Source organism: Synchiropus splendidus, chromosome 1 (assembly GCF_027744825.2).
Source record: "Synchiropus splendidus isolate RoL2022-P1 chromosome 1, RoL_Sspl_1.0, whole genome shotgun sequence".
Lineage (NCBI taxonomy): Eukaryota > Metazoa > Chordata > Actinopteri > Syngnathiformes > Callionymidae > Synchiropus > Synchiropus splendidus.
The window spans coordinates 49,165,009-49,186,497 of NC_071334.1; the positions used below are offsets into that span (position 1 = coordinate 49,165,009).

A 21,489-nucleotide genomic window follows, 5' to 3' on the forward strand; every position below is an offset into this window, starting at 1 on the left:
GTTTTGTGAGAAGCCATCCTGCAGGAGACAGCTGCAGGGCCCACTACAGAGCTGGCACCCACAAGTGGACCTGGATTTGGATCCAATAAAAGAGTAACAGAAATGACTGTGAGTGACGTGGAGGAGTTCGACAGCAGCATGCTGCGGAGGTATACTAGTTAGTAGAGTTAGGACCATCACGCGTGCAACACATGTCTCGACAGCATTTTAGTTTGGGGTGTTAGCGCAACGGCTCCACATACTCTTTGAGGAACTCTGACAAAGTGAGATGATGGAGCGACTCGGACAGTTCCTCGTTTTCCTCCTCGTCTGCTGACTGCGTGCGTTTACGGAAGCTAACATCCCTGAAAGCACCACAGACAAGTTCAGATTGGAGAGTTATAGCGAAGCCTCCAGGACGAAAGACTGCAGAGCACTTTCAGTCTCTCTCTCTTCATCAGTTCACTTCTCTTGAGGAGTCCTCACCATCTGTCTCTGTCAGTAGATCAGACTCTCTTTCTCTCCATCACTTCCCTGAACTGTCCATCCCTTCAGTTCTCTTCTTCTTTCTTCGTAGTCCTTTTAGTATGCGTCTGTCTTCATAGTAGACTTGATTCTTTCTCCATCTCTTCATCATTCCTGATCTCTCCATAAGTCTGTCCACTATCTCTGCCCTACATTCTCTCCATCACTGCAACCATTTCTATTCCTCCACACTCTCTCCATTGCTTTTTCATTGTCAGTCTCTCTGTATTCACTCATCCCCTCTCTTTCCTATCTCCCCCTTCCCAACTTCCAAGCAATCACCTTTTCCTATAGTCCACTCTTGGTCACATCGCTCAGTTCATCTTTAAGTTGTTCCATCAGTCCATTATTTACTTTCTTTCTTTAGTTCTTTGATTCTCGCCCCTCCCGGTCTGTCTCTCTTTCATCTTCATGCTGGTGTCCGGTCTCTCCTTTCATCCTCATCCCTCACTCTCTGCATCTCTGCATGTTTGGTCATTGACGACTCAAAAGTCAACTGTTGAGAGACGTGATTTTGTGTCTCTCAATGCTTCATCTGCACATGTAACGTAGCAACCTGTCAATGGTTACCACAGCAACCTGAGCGTGTTTCACGTCTTCACATGTTGAAATAAGGAAAGATGACATTACCTTTTCTCATGCGACGGCTCTGTGGAGTGTTTTTGTTCTGAGGAGAGGAGAGGAGAGACGTGTATGAGATCAGTCAGGCAGACAGACGATATGACGGCAGGCAGACAGACAGCACGAAAGCAACAGACAAAGAGAGAACCTATTCACCTACTCCAACATAGAGCCAGGCGACAGGGTTAAAAGATTACCAGTTCTCCGCCAACTCAGGAGACTCTGCATTACTGACTGAATTTTGGAGACCAGATTGCAGTTACGGTTGTTATATATACTAGCAGTTGGTGTTGAGTCTCTTCAGAAGAAAAGTTTGTCCTCAGTTCTGTTTCTCTATCTCGCACAGCCATGTCTGTTCATGCTTCTCTAGTTTTTTTGATGGTCCACATTGATGGCCACTGTTGGATTTCACTGCGCCAATTTTTTGTAGTCTCACTACCATAATTGTCTTTCTCTCTTAGTAGTTAATAAGTTGGTTGGTCTGTCCTAGTTTTTATCTCTGTGTCTTCTAACTGTAATTGTCTTATAGTTTTTATTTACACTTGAGTCATAGTTTTTGAGAGTCCTGCAGGTTCTGTTGTGTATTCTGTATATTTTTTCTTAGGTTGTTTGTAATCTGTGTTTTGTTGCTTGACTCTATTAGTCTTTTTGTAGTTTTCATGTTTTTTTCAGTTTTTATTTTGGAGTTTTTTAATGTAGTTGACATAGTTTTAGTCAGCCTTTTTTGGTATCATAGTTTTCCCTGTCTTGATTCCTAAAGTGGAACTGGCCAGACATCTTCATCATGACGGAACTTTTAAAAGTGAAACGTGTTTACAATAAGCTTTGACATGCACACACACAAAGAGAAACAGTGCAGCGCCCTCTGCTGGCTGTGAGTCCAGTACTTACTCCCAGGGTGCAGCAGAGACAGAGATTTAGACAGAGAGAGAGCCTGAAGGAGAGATCGGCCGTGGCTGACGCCGTGCAGAGCTGCATCTACAAGAACATGGAGACCAGCAGCTAAAACCACCGACACCACAGAGTGGACCGTGGACCGACCTGCGTACTGCCAGGCATCACACGTCCTTCGACATGTGAAAGGTTTTCAGTTGTGCTTAAAAACATTCAGTTGTTTATTAATGTCTAATGTCATTAATGTGTAATGTAATTTTGGTTACACTTCAGATAGGGGAGCATATATTAAACATTAATAAAGTAATTACTCAATTGCTTACTGTACTTTTTGTGACTGTTCCAGGGAAAGACGTCATTACTTTTAAATTATTAAGTACAGTATGCTAATATGCTGCAAATACATACTTACACATATATGTACACTCATATATAATATACTATACTTATATTAAGCCAACTTTCTGTTGCTAAAATATGATACAATATATAGTGACAGACACATTTTGTGGTAAATATTGCGAAGTAACTTAATAAAATAATAAAAATAGATAAATTTACATATAAATATAAATAGATAAATAGATAAATTTACAAGGGTGGACAGTCAAATTACTTTGATCATTTATTTAATCCATACTATTATTCAGAGAAATATGACAGGATAATAACAGTTTAACTACTTAAATCATTCACCTCATCATCATCATCATCCACTGGTCACACCTTCATCCAAAACCTCATTGGTTGTCTTCCTCTTCCTTATCCCCAACATTCTTGGTCCAACATTGTGTCCTCCCTACATTTGTCTTCTCTGGTTTCCTAACTTCTGATCCTTTCCTTTCAGGTCACTCTCAACGACAACCTAAGTGTCTTCATCTATGACTCTTTTAACTGTCCTGTCTACAAATATACATACATACAGTAAATCATGGCAGTGCCATCTACTGTCCAGTAAACCTTCTCTTTCACTCTTGCTGCTGACATCATAGTCATCTCCACCCTGCCTACACTCTCCTTTTCACCACCTTCATCTTCGACTATCACCATGGATGATTGAGCTTAAATACTTGACTTGCTTCCACTTGCTCCACTTCCTCATCCTCACTACTGCTCCCAATGTGTTTCCCGAAAGTGAGTTGGTCAGTAGTTAGTGCAGCCAGAGCACATTTTACATTGCAGTTAGTGAGTCCAGATCAGAGCTGAAGACGTCACTCACCAGGGTTCCTGTCGGTGCCCTGGTTGTCTCTAAGAAGCCGGGTCGGACGAAGGCTGATTTTGGAGGACGAGTAGGAGCGCAGGCGGATCCCTTGATCATCCTGAAGAGGGAGCGTGTTAGACAGAGTCATGCTGTTAGTGAGTGAGGATGACAATATAAATGTTACCGGGCTGACATGCTTGTGAGGCGAATAGGCCGACTGGCTGCGAGTGCAGGTCAGAGCTTGGGAGGATTCCTCTTTTTGTGTGTCGGGAGGCTCAGATGGCTTCAGTGAGCAGTCTTCGTCACTGTCGACCTCCAGAGACACGGAACTGTGGATTAAAACTAGTTCAGCAAATCTCTCTAGAAAGATTATCTTGATGTCATGCGCCGTTCCTCACCACAATATGGTAGTGGAAGCAGACACAAAAACAATAATAGATCATCTCACCTGATGTCACAGGTATCCATGGGCAGATCTTCGCTCAGGTTAGTCTGCTCAACAAGAGCATTCAGGCTACACTCAGCTCTGTCTTTCGGTGAGCCAGATGGGGTTGAGTGAGATGAAACAGTGACCTCCTCCGTCTCCCAGAAGCCGCCGTCGGTCCCGGAACTGTCCCGGGTCACACCGCCGATGCTCAGCTTACAGTCGCCATTGTCCACTGGAATGATACCATCCATCATGGAGACAGGGGAGTTTGATGGATGATGGCAAAACTCAATCTGGTCCTCTATGACTGTGAAGAAAAAAATAAGTCCTGAGACTAAGAAGAGTCACAGCAACATCAGGTTCGGAAGACACACACACACACAGGGCTAGTTTGATGTCTACTAGGAATTTCTTTTGGTTTAAGATTGAGTCGACGTTCATAGACAACCAGAGATGCTATAGATTTGGATCTTAATATACAATTTGGGACCTGGTCTAAAGAAGTTTATTGGAAGAACCACCTTGTTGGTGCCCAAGAAAACAGCTCATCCTACATTTTTCAAGCCAAGATCCACCCATCAGACTGCTTCATCTAGTGGAGGAGGACTGCAGGAAAGAAAGAGCTGAGCCATGACTCTCTCTCAGTGAGAGAAGCTTTATTATACAGGAGAGACTCAGAGAAGAACCTCTCCTAACAAGGTCACTTCTCCATGAGTTCATCATTAAAACATTAGCAGCGACAATTAGAGCTCATTCTCTCATCTCATTTGATGGTATCATTGCCACCACTCGACACGTAGCTCTTGATCGGAGGAATTCCATTATATCTCAGATCAGGGAAAAAAAGGAGAGTTTCGCAGCTGATATGAAACACATGCTGAGGAGCAGAAAATCTTCACACATGCTACAGGATACAGATCTTCCACCTGAAATCTGGTTAGTTGCTGAACTGCTAAGAACAGAAACATTCAGATGAGACGTTTAAAAGGGGGAAAAAAACGTTAACACCAAACCCTTCCATAGAATAAGATATAGCAGACCGGTGATTCAGCATTGTGTATGATCTCAGTAGCACACAACCAAACTGCCACCAATGCCAGAACGCTGGTGAAGGAAAATCCTGAGTACCACTGAGGCATTTCCTGTCTTCTGCTCCCACGAAGCCGAGACATTAGTGGACCAGACAAACATGGGAGACTTCCCGAAACCCATCTCGTTGTCGAAATGGGCCTCGACCACATGACACAGGACTGGGGTTGCTTTAATAGCGAGCCAGATACGCAAATGCATTTCTCCAAATAAGGCTAATTAGGAAGAGGAAAGCGGTGAAGAAGAGGCTGATGATATTTAAATGGATGCGACCTTAGAGTTTGGAAAGTCCAAAATCCCATGCTTTCAACCACCTCCTCCCTGAAAACAGGGTGGCTGGGAGCCTGAGACCATCCCTGCTGACTGGGGCAAGGACACCCTGGACAGTGCATCAAAGAGAACCACTCACACAGCCAGACAATTTAGAGTCACCTCTGTACCTCTGCAAGATTTGGACCATCGGAGGAAGTCTGAGTGGAAGAAACCCATAAAAGCAAAGGGTTGACTCAGACTGGCATCAAGCTGAATACACGAATACAAGTTAACAATTTCCCAAATTAACTGGAGTTTTCTGTCAGAATCATCAGCTGTCTGAACAATCATTGGCTTGGATCCTGCATGGGTCCATTCACAAACTAATGAGGGAGTCGGTAAAAGGCTTCAGCTAAGCCCCTAGGTGGACACTTCATACACAAAACATGGCAAGTGACTAAACTGACAAGGACTAAAACAACAAGGTTTCTTGTGGTGGGAGCTGGTCTCCAGTGTTGGTGCTGACAGGACTGTAGTTGCAAGTCCATTGTTTATTTTATGCTTTATTTTAACACTTTTATCAACACTGAGACTGAGCCTGTCTCAAATGAACCTCTCTGGAATTTTTGTTTGCCTAGAAAACAAAAACTAGACTGACACAATCAGACTAAAACCAGGCTCCTCTACTTGGTTGACTTCCAGATAAAGTGTTGGTAGCTTGGAAGGTCTTAAAGGTGAAAAATAAAACAGCAGATTTCCGGCTTTCACAAAAGAAGTAAACAGCACCAGACAGAGACGTCAAGATCTTCGCCACATTACTGCAGTAGGTCAGACAGAAGAATGGAGCGTGAGGTGACCGTTAAGTTCACTGTCATGCCTCTCACAACCGTCATTGTTCTACAACAAAAACTCAGGAAACAAGCTGCCGGTCACTGTGAACAACTCCAAGTTTACAGGGAAGGTTTACAGGAGCATTCCGCTGGTGTCTCAAGGTTAGCGAATTCGTCTCACATACAATGCCACGACGCTTGGTGATGTTTCCAAGAGCGAGAAGAGAGTCTACAAGAGGGCACGTCCCGAGCTCAACATGACCAGCCATGACAGCCCTGTCTTCGCTCCAGTGACAGAGTCCTGCCAGCAGCATTGGCTTTGAGCCAGGCGGCGCCCCCTACTGTCATAATCCAGAAGATTTACTCAGAGGGAGGCGGACGACGAGCAGGTACGACCTCGTTTGTTTGTCAGCGAATATTGATTTCCTATGAAGCCAGCCTGAGATTGAAAACAGAGCTCCGAATTACTGCCTGGGCTCGGGACCAACTCTCCCCTCGCCAGCGTTCCCACACCCTGCTGCTCAGCGCCACCACAAAAATGTTATTGTCTTTCTGCTTTTTAAAGTTATTCATCACTGAAGCCAGAAAAAAATGCCACAGTATTGTTGCCATCAAATAGAAACCAGGTTTCATCCACGGGGGATTTGTTACGCGGCAGAGTGATCTGAAATGAGTTACCAGAGAGTGACGGTGGCTCTTCTTCTTCTTCTTCATCAACATCATCGTCATCCAGGGAAAGAATGAGCTGCTCCTCGAAGACCTTTAGCCATGAAACAAATGCGACTGAGAGACGTCCACTGATATAAAACAGTCATTTCTGCATACTCACATTGTCAATCACAGCTTCTTCTGTCGGCTCCTCGTCTGCACAGAAACAAAAAAAGACAAGTCACGACAGAAACAAACGTCAACTAGCAGACGCATGGCCAAAACAGTACTGAGTCCAATCTGTAGTTGTAGATCTGACTGAGGAACCACGGTTGCAGAGAGTATTGATAGACATCCAGAAGTAAAGGGTTAAGGTCGATACCAATGTACACTTCCTGCTTTCTTTCAGAAGTCGATCGCCTGCCTGTCGTCTCCATGGCGACCAGAATCAGAGGACGCAGAGAGTGTGTGAAGGATGAGGAGATCTGACAGCCTTGGTGGCACATAGTCTTCGCAGAAAACAATCGAGCTTTACATGATGCAGTACATGTGTAGCACTTTTCATCTTGACAGAAGTTAGCTTTACTGAAGAAGTCACATAGATTTACAATAACTTGGAGAGGATCTGCATCTATTTCCCCAGTGCCCTCCCAGTGCTCTATCCACGTCCCATAAATCTGTCTTTTCCAACATTTCTCAACCAACAGCTTTCGCCATCTCTTGATGCAAATCATTGCAAGTACAACATGGATGAAAACAAGTCTGTGCCGCAATACCTCAACAAATGGTGAATGATCCATTGTTGTGAGTGTACTCACAGCAAACACCAACATACATGCATAACTTCTAGCATGTCGCAGTACATGGTTAGCTACAGAGGAAGAAACTTCTCACCTTCTTTCCCAGCATCAATGACAACAGTCAGACCGCTCATCTGAAAAGAAGAAACAAACCACATCCAGATGACTTCACTTCTTGTTTCTTAAAATTGCCGTTTCATTTGCACAGTGACATCATCTTTCCTGGATTAGAACTATTTCAGACATGTACATAACAAATAACGAGTCACTGTCAGCAACATACAAACCCAACGTTGTCTTGAGGTAGCGCTGAACAAGCTTTGAATTATCGCTGATTAATTTCTATTTATATCTGAGAAGGCATTACATTGCATTTGAACACAACACAGTTGAAGCTTAACTTATAAAACCTTCCAGAGGGGGCCTTTTTCCTTCGCATAAGAAAAGTGCCCCTTTACCTGAGACTTTTTTCTCCTTCATTTTCTAATTCATAATAAAAAAAAAACTGCTCTCACATCAGTTCTTCCCAAATATATTGTGGTATCTGACAGGGCATTTCAGTTGAGACAAGCATTCCCCACCCTCCAGACCTGCGCTCACAGGCCCGGGGGCGTGCCATCACACTTCTCCTCATGCCATGCAGAGTGGATGCCATGACCTGTAGGCATTATCATTAATATATTAAACGATCCAAATTTTAGTTTGATATTTAAAATTAGCTAATGGTAAAATGCATCACATTTCAAATTCTGTGCACTAACTCATGCACCATTGTAATGTCATGTTTTCTTCTTTGAAGTAATATCTGTAACTGGTAACTTAATGCAATATTGCACAGACCATTGGTTTTTTTTTATTAGACACTTGAAATCGCAGTTATTACAATGATAGACTTGTCTTTTGTGTTTTCTAAAGTCAAATTTTGTGGCTTGTCTGTTTCTAGCTGCCTGACATTTCTCTGGAAGTAACGGAAGTTAAAGTGAAATGTTTGAAAAGACAAACAAATCGATCCAACAACAACAAAATAAAAATAATAGTATTGATCATAATAGTAACAAAAAGAAGATAAGTTTTTGCTTTTGTTTGGCTTGAGCGCCTGTCCCCCAAAAACGTCTTCACAGCAAGCCAGGTGCACGGGAACAATTTAAAAAGGCAAACACTTGAGGTTTGCCTTAGCTATTAGACGGTAGTGTGTCAATCAATTAGCGGCGATGCAGTTCAATGTGGAGGGTGGGAGGTGATGCGGAACCGTTCCATTCAGAAGCAGCTAATGTTTGCATTGTCACAGGAGCAACTAGAATTCATAACAGTGTGTATGAAATCAGTACATAAGATCACAGAAGTACCGTGAGGACAAGGTGACGGCCAGCACTGCCAACGCGGGGAAACCCACCTGCTCGATGACACGAGGGTCTCTCAGCTTGTCTCTGAACAACAGGATGTCCTCCTGAGGAGAAACGTCACGGCCTCGCTTGACAGTCAGCGTCGCCGATTGACTTGCAGGACAAAACCTCAATATTCGGTAATGATCGGACCACACACACCACACTCCAGGAACAGGACCAGCACCAGGGGTTCTAGAACATCATGATCACATATATGATTTCATCAATGTAATACTTGTCTTAACTCATAATTTTCACAGTTCACTTTCACAGTTGCACTATCGCTACACAACATACACATGGTCGCATCGTTAACTGTCAAGAGATCGATCAAAGAGTTGTGGCTATCAGCATATTATGAACTGAACTTGTTCTCCTAGAAGGGTTCAAATCGCATAGTAAACAAAGCACCAAATTCATATGCTACAATCATATAACTAGGGATGCACCGGAATTAAAATTTGTGGCCGAAGTCAAATAAAAGTTAAAATGTAAATGTTCCTTTTTTTGGACTAAAGGGCTGAATGTATTCTGTCACCAAATGTTTGGTCCATCCTTAGATATAACCTACTGCTACCAAGGCAGGAGCTAGCAGAGGCAGATAAGAACGATCAATCTGCAGGTGCACAGTAAAACAATTGTAAAAAGCTCATCACGACTGACATCACCCAGCTTATAAACGCAACATTCCCTTTCTCTAAAACTGTTCCACAGCTACTGGAAACAATTACAGAGCTTGTCTAAGTGGCTGACTCATATTGTGCTCCTCGGTATTAGACAAACGTCAAAGACTCACAGCTCCCTGAGAATGTCACGCTCTCCGTCCTGCTGTGGTAACACCAGTCCTTCCTGATCGGCTAAAGCCAACGACCTTTGACCTGCTGGCTGGTGTAATAGGAAGCGGCAGAGGTGCAGAAGTCTCAAACGCACAGCCAGTTGGAGGAGCAATTCCTTGGGCAGCATGGCTTCAGCTGCAAGGCACAAAGAAACACTGGATTTGATCTGGGGTTGCCACAATGTGAATGTGAAATGTTGACAGTGGTTGAAGCTGGTTACGCAGTTGACAATATCTATATCTTAAGCAAGCATAGTTTCTGTAACCATCTTTGCACTGTTTGAGTCAAGGCAAGGGAGCAAGCGTAGGAGTTTAGACCAGCAGCAAGAGGTTTGTGAACACAAAACCTGAAAGTCAGTTTCTTCAGGATTATGGCACAGCTGCAGGTTCAGGTCTTTCGACACTCCCTTCACCCCTCAGGGCACCACCTCATCCCATCTATCAACACATTCTGTCGATCAGCAAGTGCATGTGAAGAATGTTCGACAGAAGCACGTGTGCAGATGAAGGTGTAACGCTTGTCAGTGATGTCTTGTATTGTGCTCAATATCTCCAAAACACACCCTTGAGGAGACCGTCAGGAGTTCTGCATCTATCCTGAATCTAACCTTTTCTTGATACCTGCTGTTTTGGTTGATCAACAATGTCATCCTTTTACACCCACATTATGCCTCTGTGGAAGCCCTGAGACCTCCACAGAGGCGCCAAGAATCGTGACCTAGATTCGCCATGCAAAAGATCAACAGACAAGAACGTCATTGTGTAATTGAGCGGTAAATAGTCCACTCAGCAATTCCAGGCTACTTTGCATTTGTTTATCATCATGTTTTTGCATCAACATTTCCCCTCTCCAGGCAAACCATGAACATATATGGAGTTGGAACCAGCAGATCTCCAGTTGTCCAGCTCATGAAGAGGTGAATATTGAGGAGAAGAGAAGAAAACAAAATTGTCTAATTAATATGCAAATTACAATACTATGCCACCACAGCAAGTACCTACACCTGTCTTGATCATCCTCAACTGTACCTTTCATTCATAACAAACCTCATTTATAGTCTCCCTGTTCTTCATGTCCAGCTTTCTTGCGCCTACACTTTCGCCTTTCCCTCATCTTGTCACCAAACTTCTCTCCATCTTCCTCATATACACTCATTTCTGATGTGTTCCTTTATTGTCATTTTCAATGACAACCCTAGTATTTTCTCTGACTCATGAGCCTCCATGTCAGTGTCCATGTCCATGACTGTTATATACTCTCTGACACTTGCTGTTGCTCTGAGGTCACAGTCCACCCTGCCTGCACATTCTTCTTCACCTCCCTCATCTCTGTACATCACTCTGGATGATTAACCAAGAAAACTTGAACTGATGTTACCATCTCTACTCCCGCACCTTCACTCCTCCTCCTGCCTCCCTTCTTTTCACACAGATGTTCTGACTTAGACTCTTCCCTCCAGCATCTCCTTCAACTCCTCGTTGACCTCACTACAAAGCACTACATCATAAGACATATTCTTTTGTTTTGACTCATCGGGGCGGACCGTCGGAGGTTATTTAAAGACCTTTTATCTACTACAGAAGAATAATGGCAGTAATTACTCGCTGGAGAAATCGGGCCTCTGACCAGCTGGCTTCCTTGTTGAAGATCATGTGATGAGCTGGTTTAACCTACACAGACAGTTGGAGTCCTCTTAAGCTCTTCATGTATTTAATTGGGTGCATCAAGTTGACATAGCCTCTATGAGGCATGGTATCAGAAGGATCTCCATGGTGTGCTCGGATAACATATCACCTCCTCATGAGCCTCAAACAATCCCTGTTTGGGGTCAGAGGTTCAGTGTGAGGCAACCACCTGCCTGTCACTTCTGACAGGCAACAACAGTCCAAAAACCAACCTCGGTATATTGTTGTTGGTGTGTGTTAGTGGTTGTCTAACTGTATGTGTCCAGTGATGGACTGTTGACCTGTCCAGAGTGCTCCTTGTGCCTCATGTCCAGTTGCTGGTGTAGGCTCCAGCATAGGGCCCCTTACACTGGAATTCTGAGCCCTTACGCTTCACTATTGTCTGATAGAAAGCAGTGCAATCTGACACCAAAGTCAGTGTTCCCTCACCATCGAGAAGTACTGCATCCCGTACGGTAGGATGTTGAAGAGGACAATGAAGGACATACAATGCACCCTGCTTTTGTGTTCCGTTGTCCACACCTCCCAATCGGAGACACCTCTTTATATGGTAAAAAAAATCCCGGGGAAAACTCTGATTACACCAGTAACTCTGGGTCACACTGAGGCCTGGACCCACCAAGTTCAGAACAATTATTTGCTGAGTGTCATCCATGACCAGGAAGTCTTTCATGTGTACAGAGTAACTTTCAGGTATTCCTCCTTTCTTGAGACTTGAAACAAAATGAAAACACAGCCAAGTCAGCAGTCTATTTAAGGTATTTTGGGGACAAAAATATGAATACATGTAATCAAGAAAGTGTTGCAAACTCCGCTGCTGAGCAGAAGGGAATCGCCGATACAATCTCTGTGAATAATCTAAGAAGCACTGGAGTGAAAAGTGAGGGTAAACATCATTAAGTCACAGTGAGAGACGACCACGACGAAGATAAAGGGTGACGGCAGCCAACACACAGGCTTCACATGTCCAAAAACCCTATATGCACTGTAGTCATTAAGAGCATGAACAATTCATGTGCGAAAACTGTTACCTGTGTCATTATCTTCCGCGTGCTGGTCACTCCACCATGGAGGGTAATCCATGTTGGCGATAGCAAGGGTGACCTTCTCATCCATCGTTTTTAGCATGGCCATGTCAACTCCAACATTGCTGCCTTCACTTTGATGATGCTCCTCAGCTCCCACAACAGAAAGTCTGTCGAGCACATCTAGGTAGCTCCCAGGTACAAGCTGGTTTCTGTCTGAACTCAGGCGCTCTGCAGCTTCATAGGCCAAGTCTTTGACATATTTAAGTGTTGTTTGAACACCACAGAGCTGGGCTTTATGTTCGTACAGAAAGTAGGAAGAGACGCAGACAACTTCTGCGACATCGTGTCCTGTGAGGAGTGAAGAATAATTTTGTGAGGACAATAACATAAAGGTTGATTGAAGGACCTACCAGGCACTGTGAACCTCAGCTTCACTTCATCTTCTCTTTGTGCTCCAGTCACATGGAAAAGGTTGGATCCGTGTAGCACAACAAAAAACTCAGCCTCATTCGGAACATCTCCTTGTAACATCATATGGGTCTCCACCTGGCCCTTGGTGTAGCAAAGAAAATACATTAAGTTATCACACACACAGATATTCCCATTCCTTGGTGTTCCAGAGTAAAGGTGCCAATATAATGTCATTTCAATGCATTCAGGAGGAATATTCTGCCATTGTTGCAAAGGCAGAGACTGTAGCATGAGTCATGTTGTTTGCAACGTGCCACATTAGAGTCAAATACTCCCGAACACTATAAACCCAAGCGCTCAGGCTCGCACCGTTAAAATAATGACTCTAACCTACATGGCAATATAGGGCTGTACAGAAACATAACATGCATGTGTAGATATGTTGTCTTGTTAATTCTTATACGTATATGGCTCCATTGGGCCGCCATGACACATCAGCAGGTCTTGCAGCCAGGACGACCACAGGTTAGTGAACGATGCTAGGCATTCAAAAGAGGGTGTGGCCAGCGCGTATATGGGCAAGACCTGACCAGCTTTATACCTGCAACCTCACCCTTCTGATTAAATGGACCAATGAGTGCGTCACTGTCATTGCTCAGGACAGGTGTGGCAAAGCCCGTCTTTAAGAACACCTGCCATAATATACTGTACCTTTTGGGTAACACTGATTCAAGATACGGTGGTTTGCGGAGCCCAGATCTTCATATTTATCCTTGAAATTGATTTTATTTCCATCAATAACTTTCTGCATGCCTTTTATTCCACCAAAACACACCATACATTGTGCTAGTTATGACTTTTATATAGTTGGTGCTAAATGATATTCTTGCAGGGTTATTGACTGAATACTTGCCGGCAAAAGTAAACAGGAACTGCATCTCCAAGGAATCATTGAGTGGGAGCCCTGGACTTTGACCGGGGGCCTATGTGTTTGAATGTAAAACCTTCAAGAGTGATTAAAAGCCATGAGTACATGATATGTGAATAGTGTCTTTCCACTGTGTTTTTCTGCTGTCTTTTTGTCGCTCACAGACAAACAAGCACGTACAAAAAAAAAAAAAAAGCTACAGCAGCAAATGGACAAACATCACTGCCAGGAACAGCATTAGCTCTGGCGCACACACTTTCAACACACTAACAAAGAGAATACACACATACGCAGGGACACTCGCTTACTCTCACAAATGATTCAGAGCACCTGTGCACACATATTAAAACAGACCCACATGTAAATATAGGCCAGATTCAGGAAACAATGGGAACATTGTTTCTGTTTTCTAAGAAGCATCGAGTTGGGCTGAGTATCAAGTCAAAGAAAAGTCAAGACGATATTTGTGAAAGGCAGGATTTGTTGAAAGGAGAACATGTTGCCGAAGTGTTTAAAAACAGTCAACCCTAATCAGGGGTCTAAAATATCGGCTGCCCAGACGTATATTGGATATCAGCGTCAGGAGTTGAGACAAGGTGCTTGGACCACATTTTATCGTCACAATTATTCTGTTGCCAAGAATAATCTTAGGGTGCCTGAAGGGTTGAGTTGTGGATAAGGATAAGAGCCAGGGTTCAAGTCCAGACACCCCCACACTACACTGCAAGTTCGGTTGTTCTGGTCGCTTTCAAAACTATAGCCAATGGAAGTAATTAAGGGTCAGATGGAACAAAAAAACTCACGGTTGTTACTCACGGTAACACTCCAGTCATATCACCGGTTGTTTTGACTCATGGATTTGATAAATTTTTTTTTATCACCAAGAGAACTGCAAAGTAGACAAGAGAACTTAGTCCTAAAACACTTTAGTCCATTAGATAAAAACTCATTTAAATCATATGAAAATGATTGCGGAATAAGGCATGATACCTTACTCTTTTAAACATGAATTCATCGTCCCCTCTGTCAGTACCAGTGCTCTCTTGGAACCTTGCAAGTCTCTAGCAAACGTTAGTGAGGAAACCGGGGCTAAATATAAAGACTTGATCCTGAGATGGTCTCACTGAAGTGGGTGTGTAATGGGTCTTCATCTCATGGCGCTGTAACAGCATAAGCATACATTGCAACCCCTTGCTTTGCTCAACAGAGTATGCCATCATGTCTGCAGCAGTAAACAGAGAGCTGACAACTTGTGCAAACACAATACAACCATGCTGCACCGGAAAATTTTTGTTGGACCAGACTGTCACTGCGCCATTTCATGGGCCTGCGCCTTAGAGTCTATTTATAAACAAACAAATTCAAAATACGTGGGTGCGAGAGACAAGCCTCATTTGTGAGAGTTTCAGACGGACTGCATGAGAGTTGGCAGCCTTGGCTTTTGTACTAGCTTTAGCCCGGTTGGCTCCTGTCGTAAAGGGCAGCGTTGACTGTGAACGATTGTGGCGCAGCCTCTGTCTTGGCTCCTATCGCTGACACACTGGGGGATGCCGCTTCAAAAGGGTGGCTATGGTCAATGTAGTTTGGTGATCGTACCGCCACCGTTTTTCTCATTAACCCATACATGAACCATGTGCACGCCGAACTGTGCGGAACAATATGTTCAGATCACAGATGACAGGTGATTTGCTCTACCACAACCACTTGCAGTGTCAACACCACACCATCAACAACAGTGCCGCCTCAAAAAGACCTCAGAGAAAATGTTTGCTTATCCACCTACTTACCGGCTGGTGAGTACTTACCGGTCCTCCTTTTATTAACCATAAATAAATATTAGTTCATATGAAGTCCTCAGCACGCCAGACAGTTGAAGATTTCATCTTGTGATTCACCCCGATTTCATCCTCATTGTTAATACTTCAGACTCGGCTTAGTTTTCTCTTTAGCTCTGCCAAGGGGACTCGCTTGTTATCAAAATAAAATCCTGCAAGATTTTTTTTAGAAAACCTGCTGGAGTTGTTGTCCAGCAGTTCTCGGAAGAGTATAAGTGACTGCCGTCCACTTTGTGATGTGGCGCATTAGTGGAAGAGATAAGTCGAGTTAAGTGCACAGCTGCCTACCACACACTCCTCTCGGTCAGGACTGTTGTTTCGACATAACGAAAGATAAAGCCTCCATGGCACTCATCAATGTGTTAACCCTCCTTACCTCAGTGAAGTGCCTTCTTCAACGGCATAAGGACTGTATCAGAGATAAAGAAATAGCTGAGCCAAAAGAAAAAGCCTTCCCATGAAAGGTGGATTTCCCCTCTCACATGGGGTCACTAGCTTTGGCGTGACCCAAAGAACAAGAGTTGACAGTACTCTCTCAGCAGGAGATTCTCATTCAATAATCCAGGAGAGACTCAGAGAAGAACCACTGCTCCTCTGAGAGAAGCCAGTTGAGTTAGCTTGATTATTGTGCTCAGATGTCACTTACACCACCCTCAGATAAGAGAAAGAAAATGGAGTGTTGAATGCAAAACAGTCCTCCACAGCAACTAACTAGTATTTCCAGCAGCACAAAAAAGGGTTTCACAAAGGAACACAACACAAGACCTCTAAAGGATGAAGAGGATTTCCTCTCAAAACTTGCCCCACAAATGGCACTCGCTGCACCATGACTTCCTTTTGTTTTTAATAAAGTGATTCTGGGTTTGGCAACGTTGTTGGGAAGGAGAGATTACTCGGCCTTTGAGCAAAACACCAATATAATTGTTATAAGCAGCACGGATGGAAATAGAAAACAAGCTAAAAATGTCTGACCAGTTTATTAACTACCTGACCGCCAAATTTGGCTCACAAACCAATACAGCTTCTAAACTGAACTGTTAACTGTAATGCTAACTTACTGTAGCTAAATGTTGAACTACCACACCCAAAATGAACCTGCGATAGCCATAGGTCTGCGGGTGAAAAGCCCTGATCTTTGGTTGAAGAGAGACAAGCTTAAAATCCTATCTTTGGAGGATGAGGGAAAAACAAGTCGATGTTATGTCACAACCACCTCATACCACTTCTAGTGGTATTTTATGTCAAAAATTGACATAAAATAATAAAACAATAGGGCGAGGAAGCACTTTAATTTCTTTGCAAGAGATTTTGGAGCAATGTCTGATAGACTGTAAGCCAGTATATATGTTGTTGCCTTCAAGGATGCTCAAACCCAGAACCTCAATAGAATCTCAAACTTAAAGTCTAACTAGATCGGCCACTTGTCGTTTGAAATATGGAATTGTGCAAAGTGAAAATGAGGTATGGCTGGTCTATTAATCAAATTTTCATCACAATTAAGATTATGACTACAACTCTCCCGGCAGCTCTCACTCTGTCCTGATGCACTGCAAATGCATCACCGCACCCCGTCCCCAGGACATGTGTTTAGGGACATTTGCGGGGAGGGAAGCTAGAAGGCATCCCGAGTCCGCTACACAGTCTGAGCGCCGTCCTGTTTAAAACATAGCTGCGCACAGTAGCGCCAGCAAGAGAGCGCCAACCTCTGTTTAAACGTAATGGGAGACACTATTATTGGCCACCATTAAGTGTTCACACGTAAAGTCAAAACAAAACAAAGAGTTCAACTATTAATTAACGGGAATTAAAATAATGACTTTGACTGTCAAAGAAGTCAAAGAAGCTTCGGGAAGAATAATTACTCCTTAAAACAATACAGCAGTATTTATCTCATTAGGTGAAATAAGGCAAAAATAGAAATTCTTCACACGTTTTTCTCACAACTCTCATGAGGTTTTTTTTTCAGCCATGAAACATTTTATAGCGTGACACTATCATGACAAAATGTGACTTACTGTATTATAATCATACTGTAGATAGGTTGGTTTTTCAGTTTTAGATTTTAAATGATCTGTATAATCAGATTTGTCATTAATAATACAACATAACATGATATATAACTCACGTTATATAACTTAAGTCAATGTAGTGCAGTGCAGGCACCTAACTTCTTGCAGTCCTCATCTGAAAAGGTTTTTCATTTATTATATCCCCATGTGCAGAGCTTCACCTTCATTCTTCATGATGGACAATATTGCTCCACCAAAGCCACAATTCGATTGGCATCTCTGACAGGTCGACAGAGAGCTGGGGAGTTTGACTCAATCTTCTCTGTGAGCAAGCGGATCCAATCACGATGAAATATTCAACGTTGTGTGCGTTCACCTGCCTTGCATATGGACACCTCGGTCAGGTGTGCAGTGTTTACCGCAGCTCGTAATCACATATGTAGCAGCTGATGAACATGATGCTAACGCGTGGTTACTGTCATAACGTGTGATTCTGTGTAATTACAGCTTCGCTGCTTGGTGGTAAACATGAGATCAGTGCATGTTGCAGGTTCATTCAGCGGAAAACAACTCAGGATCTGACGCCTCTGGTCTCCAGGAGACCGGTGCACTCAAATGAGCCACCACGTAACATGGCGGGAACACAGCAACAACAAAAACAGCTGGCTGCAGATAAACAACATTTTTTAAAATCAACCACTTTAACTCTCTTTTGATTCTTTTTGGCTTTTAGTTTTCAATATTTTCCCCTGCTTAGTTTTCATTTGAATTTTCCTCCATATGCAGTTTGTTTTACATCTGTCTCAGATCAAGTGTTACACCTTTTTCCAAAAGGTTTTGTAAGTATTTATTCACCTGTGACATTTTTTTCCTTGTTTTATTCTGACAGTAAACATTCTATCTGTTGAAGTTCCACTTTTTCTTTACACCAGAGGGTAATTTTTTTTCTTTCCAAAGCTCCTTTTTTCCCCACATCTTCTTACATGCAATTATTTCGTACCTTTCTTTTTTACTATATTTTTTGTTTGTATTTGTTTTGTTTACTCTCAACAACTTACCACAAATACGTAAGACGATGGCGTCATCTGACAGACACACAGTGTAACTGCGGATGAGTCAGACATCCCTGAAAACACAGGAAGAGACTTGTGCCTGATGCGTTCAGGTATTCTACATCACCACCTCAACTAATGTGAGCCTCTTAAATAAAGGTTGATCACATGTGAACAGTACGGATAACACCAAACCCTGGTTCTTAACAATCGCTTCAGACTATACTAACAATTAGCATGCACATTTGACTTCTGTATGACTTTCGATGACTCTCCCTTTAATCATTATGGAGTCACTGGACACTAATCCTTCACCAGCTCGTTCTTCTCATGCTGCACTGACACATACCTGCTATTTAATCTTCTGAACAAACGAGGCACTAATAACCCTCCAACATGTCGGAGCGGCTGTCGGGCTGAAACCTGGCGCTGTGCCGCACACATTTGATCACAAAGGAAAACAGCCTGGCCCAGGCGTTCCTTCTTACGCAACAGTGCAGGGCACTCGGCGAGCAGCATGGGATCATGTCATATTTCCTGAAATTGATGAAACACGCTCCCCTAAATGTTAAAAACACATCGGAGTGTCAGGTGTTGGTGATAAACATGAGTGTTGCTGTGTTCATTTCAACTTCAATAAAATGCGACACACAATAAAAGCTGCGAACAGAGGTTTGGTTCGCCTGCGTGTGATTGACAGGTTTGAATATTGGGGAGGGTGTGGTGTATGGACAGCAAACACAATCACAGCTGATAAAACTGGGTTATTATGACCTGGGTTTACTTTAGCAGTCCAAGAATTAGGGCTTTATCACCCCTAAATTCCTTTCCCCCCCCAGACATCTCATGCATGACATTTATTTAAAATTGCATTTTTTTTCATATAGGTTTATTATTTTTACAGTTGAAGGCACATTTTCCTGACAGGCAACTTTTGATCATCAGGAGTGGTAACAGCCAAATTCTCATCCTTGACCATTCTCCCATTGGTTCTCTTCCTCGTCATCATCTCCAGCATTTTTGGCCCAACGCTCCACAAGTCCAAACCATCTGACCTCCCTCACTTAGTCTCTAGATTTCTCCACATGTCCCTTAGATATACTCATTTCTGACCTCGTCCTTTGTTCCAATGACAACCTCAGTATCTTCATCTTTGACTCCTGAGTCAGTAAACCAGGGTTGTCAAACTGAATCCCAGAAGGTAGTGTGTTTTGTTCCAACCCTGCAAGCAGGTGTAGGTTAACCAATAAGGTGTCAGCTGAAACACACCGTCCTTTTGGGATTCAGTTTGACACCAGTGCAGTAAACAAATGATGTCAGCCACCACTGCTGCCCCAGAAAACGTTTCTTTTTCCTCTTGGGCCTACTCAGAAGTTACAGGCGTGCCACCCTACCTGCACTCTATTCTCTCTTTCAAACACATTTTCTGTCCTTCACTCCCCTAAGCTCCATCTTATCCTCCTTACTCTGACAAGAAATCACTGTATTGTCAGCAAACATCACTGTCCATGAAGACTCCTCCCTAGCCTCATCTGTCTGTCCATCAGCATGGCAAACTAGAAGAGCTGACATCATCATACACACTTACATTTTTTTTTCACAGTGCAGATTATTTCTTTTCTTCTGAATCATTTTATTCATCATCATTCCACAGTCTTTTTACAATTGTATTATGAACACAATAATGTTTATCCTGTGATATTTAATCTTTTCTCTTTTTGCACAGACTCCTGAAGGTGCTTGTTAAGATCCATCCTCTAAATAAAACAGAGTCACCAGAAGAATAATTGGTTCAGATTAGGATTCCTGCCTCTCACCCAATGACCACTGGGTTAGGCTCCAGCACGCCTGCAACCCTGAACAGGACTAAGCGGTGGTTAAATGACAATGTATGTATGTATGCAAGAAGGGTGCTATGGATGATTTGGTCTTTTTTTTTTTATATCATGGCGTATATAGTTCAAAACAGCAGAAGTAGTGAGAGTCAAGTGACTCACTACTACAGCTGAGTGAGTCTCTCTGCTCACACTCTCACTTCAGTACGTGTAAATCACGACTGTTATTCCAGCATTTCCACTCCAGCTGGGCGTCAGGTCTCCCTCACACTTCCACATCTGGATGAACACTGGCTGCATTGACTCTAGGGCTCGATAAAACTCGCTCGCCGTCTGTTATTCAACATGCTTTCATTGATTTGGCCGGGCCGCTTGCGTGGCGGTCGGCTCCGCTGTAAAAGTTCACAATAGCAGCATTTATATCGTAGCGTGCCAACACAATACCAGACATTGAAATCCCGATCGGGTTCAGCAGCGAGAGTTGCTCCTGCTTGAGCAGTGACCTTGGGAGGGTGGAGACGCCGCTTCCTCTTTTTAGAGGTGTGCGTCTGTGTGTGTGTAGCTGGTCTTTCCTGGCCCTCCTAAATGAGCTTCAGTGAGCAAGTCCAAGCTGGGGTTTAGAGGAAGAACTCTCCCCCTTCATGTCTCTCAAACTGGTGACACAGCAAAACAAGCGGACCCACTTTTAGCTGAAATCTGGCTACGCTTGGGCAAGAAGCCCACCCAGGCTGTCGCATGCACACACACTCACACACACATATATATATAACAGGGAAAGGGCCCACAAATTGTGGAGAGAGGAAGAGAATTAAACCCAGCTGCAGGCTCCTAACATGATCCCTGAGGAGAACAAGCATGTACTGGTCTCCAAGGAAACCATGGTTATCAGACAGACTAGTCAGCTGGTGAGCAGGTCCTGGCATCCCCAGGGACGAAGGAGGTCTGGTGTGTGTTTCACCTACAGACCCAGGTCTACCATTGAGTGGTATGCTTCAGTTCATAAAGTTCAGAACCATAAACCCTGATGTGACTTGACAATCATTACAATGAAGGGGAATGTGGTGAGTTGAGCCTCGTCCCTTCAACCATCAGGTGCTGGACGTGACCACCGCAGCTGAGTTCAACAGCAAATTACCTCCACGTAGAAGACAGTCACTCAGAGTTTTCATGAAAGCACAGCATGGAAGAACAAGAAAGGCCCTCAGAGAGCGCAAATGCT

The 21,489-nt window shown here is 43.4% G+C and overlaps 1 protein-coding gene across 9 annotated transcripts in view; it reads right to left on the reverse strand.

Annotated features, from left to right (window-relative positions):
- The window catches only part of arhgef28a (Rho guanine nucleotide exchange factor (GEF) 28a), a 44,530-nt gene that overhangs the window by 19,787 nt on the left and 3,254 nt on the right, over positions 1-21,489 (reverse strand). For 3 of the 9 annotated variants that reach the window (XR_008415502.1, XM_053869506.1, XM_053869504.1), the window contains exons 3-15: positions 12,611-12,752; positions 12,204-12,548; positions 9,448-9,622; positions 8,660-8,843; positions 7,361-7,400; positions 6,648-6,682; positions 6,497-6,578; positions 3,669-3,954; positions 3,405-3,549; positions 3,239-3,338; positions 2,017-2,103; positions 1,135-1,171; positions 243-344 (exon numbers count right to left, since the gene is read on the reverse strand). Coding sequence is in view for 8 of the 9 variants with exons in the window: in XM_053869504.1 (XP_053725479.1) it covers positions 243-344; positions 1,135-1,171; positions 2,017-2,103; positions 3,239-3,338; positions 3,405-3,549; positions 3,669-3,954; positions 6,497-6,578; positions 6,648-6,682; positions 7,361-7,400; positions 8,660-8,843; positions 9,448-9,622; positions 12,204-12,548; positions 12,611-12,752 (1,760 nt within the window). In the remaining variant the exon portion in view is untranslated. The remainder of the gene's footprint in view (positions 1-242; positions 345-1,134; positions 1,172-2,016; positions 2,104-3,238; positions 3,339-3,404; positions 3,550-3,668; positions 3,955-6,496; positions 6,579-6,647; positions 6,683-7,360; positions 7,401-8,659; positions 8,844-9,447; positions 9,623-12,203; positions 12,549-12,610; positions 12,753-21,489) is intronic. The other 6 variants (XM_053869505.1, XM_053869511.1, XM_053869508.1 and 3 more) reach the window with 6 other exon arrangements.